Genomic DNA, 7,459 nt, shown 5'->3' on the forward strand with positions numbered 1-7,459 from the left:
TCTAATCAGTGTGTTTTCTTATTTTTCAATTTAATCTAATGTCTTAAGAATGTTATTATTAAGCTTTAGAAGAAATGTAATTAGTGCAAATATGTGAATATTTTCAACTAAATATTTTATCAAACGATGCATAGCGAATTGTAATAATCAAAACGAAAGTTAAAATCATATCAGGTTACAGTTTAAGTACTCCGTATACATAACGAATCAATACACCCGCAAAATGGCGACAGGCGACGACTTCACAAAATCTATCGCTGAAGGATCAGAGGAGATTTTCGACAAGTGTTGCTCTCCGTGCTCGGAATCTGGAATGACAAAAGAAGCGGATAAATTCTGTGTTGAGTGTGGATCATATTTCTGTGCTAAATGTTTGCTGTATCATAACAAATTTCCGGTGTTAAGACCGCACCAGATCGTAGACAAGTCCGGACAAAACAATCGAAATGAAAACTTCGAAACTGGGACGAGTCTTCCGACAGAGCGATGTTCAATGCACCATGGAAAGTTGGTTGACATGTTCTGTAAAGATCATGACGAAGTGTGCTGTGCAGTTTGCATTGCTATAAAACACAGGTAAACAGCTTGGGAAAAATATACAACCCGTTTCGAAGGTCACATTTTTGTTTAATAAAAAGTCTAACAGGATGCTTTGAAAGCGTATACCAAGACTGGTTTTATAAATTCTATTCATGAGAGGTATTGAAAAGATAACATTATCTTGCATTTTTTAATTATTAAAATTCAATAAATCAAGATATAGCAGAATCCATCGGAGTGCGTATGTTTTGCAAACTTTCATTAACCTAGAAGCTAGATAAATTAAGGTTCTACAGTTAAGTTGAGTAACCTACACTCTAGAAAATTTTATTTTGGAATTTTATACTAATATAGACAACTGCTTTTTATAACTGTATATTAAATAATAAATTATAAAGAGGAGACAATTTGTAGCAAGGTTATATAAAATATACTTTAAAACGATGTAACAAATATTTCTACTGCCCATTGTTTATTTCATAAAGAGATCATAAAAATTCCTTTTCCAAATTATTTTCAGTAGTTAAACTATGTTTTTGATTTATTGTGTAGCGTGTATGTTTGTTAATTCTGTGCTATTGTTATAGCGTTATTAAATTCGTATGTGTAAATGTGTACATGTGCGCAGCCGCAGTGTAAGTGTATACATTTACACGTACGCCTACTTCCACGGGCGGCTGCGTTATTTGAATGGGGCCCTTTGTCCTTCTTGTATACAACCTCTTGGTAGATACCGTGATAATGCGTAACAATTACGCGCATTTCAAATGATTGATCAATTTTAAATACGACAGTAGAAATGTCTAAAGTTCAAAATATTACTATATCATTTTTGTTACCGGTCTATTTTTGACACACAATTATAACTTTCAAATTCATATATAGAGATCATATGAAATCAGAAAGCAACTGAGAAAAATAATAACAAAATCGCTTTGATAAAAAATCTAAGACACGTAAAACTTGTCTCCCTTAGGAAATACAATTCCTTTCTAATGAAGAAAGTATAACCAAATTTACATAAAATTTGAAACATTATATAATTTTACTAATCTGTTTCAGTAGTACTTGTAGTTGTAAGCTGCAGCCATATCTATCGATTTATCAGTAAACTCGATGTTTATTAACTGTTACTTTCATTTTCAGGGCATGTGTAAATGTTGACTATCTGCCCGATGTTTCAAAAGGTATACGAGACAGTACAGAGTACAATGACACAAAATATTCACTTCAAAATATTCTGTCCAAGATGAAACAGAAAAGAGAAACAAGAAAACATAATCTGAGTTATCTTCAGAAGCAAAAGGATGAACTATTAGAAGACGTAGACAGCTTCCAAGAACAACTGATAAAAAAGATAAAAAAGCTTGCCGACACTTCAAAGAAGCAAATTGGTGCGAAGTATGAAGATAGTAAGAAAGTCATACAGTCAGATTTAGATACTCTAGATACTGTTATTTCAACAACGACAACCAGTGAACAGAAATTGTCCAGTAAAAACGAAGCGCAATTGTTTGTAAATATTAAAACAAGCAAAGTTTCTATAAAAAGTTGTGAGGCACTTTTGAGTGACATGTCAAAAGTTAAGACAAATGAGGAACTGGTATTTACGTTAAATCAAGAACTGAAGGAAACTCTCAAGTTGCTGGGGTGTTTAGTTGATTTTGATCCTGAAGTTTTTCCATTTTCATCGGTGGAATGCATAGAGTGATTCAATATATGTAATGCTATTTGTTAAGCAGATCATCATTTTCGTTCGTATCGTATGTTGTCAACAGCGCTCCAGACTTAGAGTAAAAAGACAAATAATGGATCTTGCACTACATCAGAGGAAATCCCGACTGCTGAACTGCTGACATTATATTCTGTTTTTAGTTCCATTAGTTGTCCAAATGACATACATTGCATTTTTATACCTTTAATACACGGAATTAAAACATTTGTGCATCCAAGGAAGATACCATAGCAAACCATTACAAAAAAATGACCAGTCGCCAAACGTCCGACAGTTCCTCATGTTAGATCACGTGGTCTGGAAATGATGATAATGGCTAATATTTCTTTCCTTTAATACAAAACATAACTGTGACTAAAAAGTTTACTAATTAGTCGTATATTAATTATATGGAATATTTTCGGACGGAAAAAGGCTGCGTATATTCAACTTTGGTGGGTTTTCGCGTTGAGTTTTGAGTTATAGTTTTCTTTATTATCGTATGTTTCTCAAATTCTACAATGTATATTGTATTTGTTATGTTTCTAAAAAAAAATCTGTATTTTCATATGTTTCTCAGTTTCTAAAGAGTATTTACGTATGTTCTCAAATTCTATACTTCATTTCAACTGGGCACCCGAACAGTCAATGGTATTTCAGCGGGATTCACACGTGTCCTATGCCCAGTTTGGGGACTCTGTGTGATGTCATTATTAACCCAATTCTTTTTAACTATTCAACATTTCATACCTTTTTCTATATTCGAAAATCCGAGTGGTATTTATTATATTATGTAAAGAAATTAATTGCTTAAAAGCTTAAGGCTTCATTATTTCTTGTGTAGGTACAGCAGTATTTTAAGATTCGAGAAAAAAGATAAAACACTAAATCTCTGACGAAAAATAGGTTGTCGGCCCTATCAATTCTTTTCATTTGGCCATATAACGCTACTGATTGAACAATACACTCAGTTCCAAAAGAAAGTGTGCACTTAGTTTTCTGTTATTTTTTCTCGGTTATTTTCATGAACACTTATAATGTTTGGTACCAAAATTTAAATCAGTTCGTAAACAAATTGGTGTGCATTTTACTGAGATTTTGAGTTATACCTGAGAGTTAGTGTATGAAAAAATGAAACAAAAACGTCGGGGAATTTTTTGAAATATTTAAACTTAAAAAGTGCACACTTTCTTTTGGAACTGAGCATACTTTTCCATGCACAAAATCAATACCTTAGATTATTTTTGATACAATGATTATATGTTTCAGCTATGTTTTGTAAATATTCGCACTATTTTATTTTTGTCGTCGCCAAATAGCGGTTACTTCGAGTACAAACATTACCTTTTATTATATGGTATAGATACATTGAATATGATCATTTTGATAACTATTGAGTTTTAAGATCTAGGGTTTATTCATCTTCAGCCGACATAGGTGCTTATTATTTTAAATAGGCCAAAGTTTGCATATCTCTCGAGGCTTCCTTTTGGATACAGCGCACTAATAGCTGTTCTTCTTTTGACATATTTCCAATGGCCACGGCACACGTCAGGACCCATTTTAAGTGTCTGTAACTCACATTTTCTTAAAGAATATAGTCAGTGCTGAATAAAAATCAAAAGAAAAGTGGGGTCGTGTTTGATGCAAGAAAAATATTTTCAGTCAAACACACAAACTGCAAAATCAGCTAAGAATTTTTCATCAAAAATTCTGCTATGTATTATGAAAATGCTACCTACATGTCAAGCATAGATCTGTCATGTGATTTAAGCACAAACAGTCATATAAAATAAGGAAAACATCTCTACAGAACGAAAAAATCTGAGGACTATTTGTATCCGCCATTATGCGACTACCATTTTTTCGTGCCATTTTCCTATTTAGTGTACTGTACGCCTTTAGGTTAACGGAAAGAAATAACTTGCACATGTCTTACGTCACTTCAACAGTTTAGCAATAAAACACAGTTTTAAATACATTTTAATGATGCTTACTTATCTGGTAACCTCGACAATCAGCTTGTCGAAGGAAAATAGCGGCGATAAGTGATACACACGTGTGTGCTGGAAATCTATATCTGATTTGATATTAGGTAAGTTTGATTGACAGGCGGCGACTGGTCAATTTATGGCCTGGATCAACTATTATTTACGTGTCCCCCATTAAACTGCCCTGACCTTATCTGCTGCTTATCAGCAATAACGTAATAGGAGTTGATTAAGGGCAGTTAGTACAGTAGGAGATCCTCAAAATGTGCGTTATGGAGTTGAAAGAAGGCAGCCTGGAAAACCTGTGATGGGCTCGTTTCATTACTTAAAGGCAAAGAAAATCTCTTATATAAGTGATCCCCCCCCCCCCACACACACACACACACACACAAATACCAGACATTTTAATCGCCAATAAACAAGATCCTGTCTGGTCCAGTCTGATAAGGGTCCATAAAACCCCTGCAGACTTGACATGTAGCCTAATTTTTGTCAGAGAATCATAAATTTTATTGCCTACAGATAAATTGGTTATTTCCTGTGTTTGAAATGCTCAGAATGTACACAAAATTATTTTAATTGATAATAATTATACTAATTTTGATTGCTCAGTCATGTTGAGTAATGTCCTGACCAATTAAATTATAAGTCTTACAGCAAAGCAATTCTCACTCCTTTTAGGAAACTCTCACTTTTTTTTCATAAGATAAGATAAGATATGTTTATTTAAGTCTCACTTTGCATGATAATTATACACATACATATTAAAATAACATCAGACGTTAAAACGTGCAAACCTTTCTAATCAGAAATATGAGAGACTATAATCTATTCACAAGTAGCTAAAATATTTGAGAATGTCATACTAACTTTTATAAGCATAAAAAGTTTTAGTAAAAAATATTTTTAAACTGTACAACCAACTTTGTACACCGTATATACGTATTTATACATTTATACTTATTCAGTGCTATAAAAGATTTCTCCTTCTACCTAAAATACTAAAACAGGTTTTGGCACGTAGTAAAGCTATTTCTGGATTTGTCAGCAAAAAGGCTACTTTCTCTGTATCATTTAAAGTTTTGAAATTTAAATTGATTCTACAAGTCTGTACAAATAGTATTGTAACAAGGACAATGTATTAAAACATGAAGTTCATCCTCAACTGTAATAATTAAAACAAACTCTGTCACTAACAGGAAGACCGTTGTATCTACCAGTTTCTATATGTATTGGAGCAGTGCCACTCCTAAACTTAGCAAGTGCACCTGATATGATTTATTTAAAACAATCTTACAATACTGTTCTACTTCAAAATTCTGTTTAAAGGTACAATACAGTCTAAGCTTATTTCCACCTACACCATTACGGACAGTATCACGATTTACATCACAATGTCATTGTTCTACAAATTCATTGAAAATATTAGGTAAAATTACATTTAAGATAACACTTTTATTAGCAAAAGCATTAATGTCACAAAACCTATCACAATTATATTTTTTCCATCTTTGACACACCCGGAAGTTCCAATTTTTACATTTATTGCTACTTTTACTATTTGAACAACTAAACACTTTTCTATTTAATCTTGTCTCATCCATATTTACTACTTTGCACTAATATAATATAATAGTTTTCCAACATAAACTTATTACTGGGTTCCATCCGATATCCCCACAGACCGCTGCATTTGGGGTATATCTACCAACATTTAAAAAATACCTGGCAGCTCTATTCGGAACTGCATTTATACATGTAAATGTTGCAGTACCCCATACAGATGATGCCTACGTAATAACAGAACAAACAGTAGTTTCATATAGTTTGGTAAAAGCCTCATAGGGAAGTCCACCAAAAGCCTTTACTCTAGCAATCAGTAAGCCAAGAGCCCTGTTGGCTGTTTGAGCAACTGCCTTTGTTGTAACTGAGTAATCTAAGTGCTCTGTAAGCACACGACCAAGATATTTATATTGTGAAACAAAACCTATTGTTGTACTTCCAATTCTGAAGCAATATTTAGACATATTGACAGATGGATTACGAAAGTGAATAATACTGGATTTCAAAGGGTTAACACTCATAAAATTGACTACACACCAACTATTCAACACATTCAGCATATTTTGCAGGTCATCCTCAGATGCTGCTATGATAACAATATCATCTGCATACAACAGAACAGATACATTTTCACCTTCTATATCAATCCCTCTGTTAAGTGCATTAAGCTTTAAAGCTAGATCATTTACGTAGAAATTGAAAAAAACGGGCGAAAGAGAACAGCCCTGTTTTAAACCAGTGTTTACAGAGAACCAGTCAGTATTAAAGGAATTTAACTTGACAGAACACATTACATTTTGGTATAGTGATTTTACAGCCTTGACTAACTTAGTGTGGAATCCAAGTTTAGACAATTTTTTGAACAACAAGTCTCTATTAACAGTATCGTACGCTTTCTTAAAATCAATGAAGGCGCAAAATGTGCACAATTTAAGTTTTTCCCTAGTTTCAGTTATATGTGTTAATGTTGTATCTTGTCTACGGTACTGCGACCTTTCCTGAAACCACTTTGTCCTTCAAAAATAATATTGTTGACATCTGCCGAATCAGTAATTCTTTTGTTTAATAAGGTACAATATACTTTATAAACTACAGGAGTTATTGCAATTCTTCTGTAGGATGACGGATCCTTTGGGCCACTGGTAGAACACTTAGGAATTGGTTTTATTAACACTTTATTCCATATACTAGGTACAATACCTGCTTGGAAACAAGTATTACATAATTTATGCAGAAAAGTCACAACAGCTTCATTTTTAAAACCTCTCCGGGGATTTCATCAATGCCAACTGATCTATTCTTTTTGACATTAAAAATAGCATTTCTAATTTCACTTATGGAAAAATCTTGAGAAGTTTCAATCAATTCCCATTAGTGGTTACTGAGATACTACTAGCTTACATACAAAAACATAACCAAACCGGGACGCCGACGTGGACGCCGATGCGAACGCCGACGCACGGCTGAGTCCAATAGCTCTACTATTCTTTGAATAGTCGAGCTAAAAAAGTTACAATAAAAGTTATTTATAGTAACAACTAAGGGAAGTTAATCTAAAAAGAAACAAAAACAGGAGCTGTCCGTAAGAAAGAGCCAATCCCCGACTATTCGAAATACTTCCCAGAAGCAGGAAAATATTACCCAAAATGTT

The 7,459-nt window shown here is 33.3% G+C and overlaps 1 protein-coding gene across 1 annotated transcript; it reads left to right on the forward strand.

Annotated features, from left to right (window-relative positions):
• The first annotated feature begins 223 nt into the window (after positions 1 to 223).
• On the forward strand, positions 224 to 2,251 carry LOC123537748 (E3 ubiquitin/ISG15 ligase TRIM25-like). Its single transcript, XM_053529756.1, has 2 exons — positions 224 to 576; positions 1,687 to 2,251. The coding sequence occupies exons 1-2, from the start codon at positions 224 to 226 to the stop codon at positions 2,249 to 2,251; spliced, it is 918 nt and encodes a 305-aa protein (XP_053385731.1).
• The last annotated feature ends 5,208 nt before the right edge of the window (positions 2,252 to 7,459 follow it).

This window comes from Mercenaria mercenaria, chromosome 18 (genome assembly GCF_021730395.1).
Source record: "Mercenaria mercenaria strain notata chromosome 18, MADL_Memer_1, whole genome shotgun sequence".
Classification (NCBI taxonomy): Eukaryota; Metazoa; Mollusca; class Bivalvia; order Venerida; family Veneridae; genus Mercenaria; species Mercenaria mercenaria.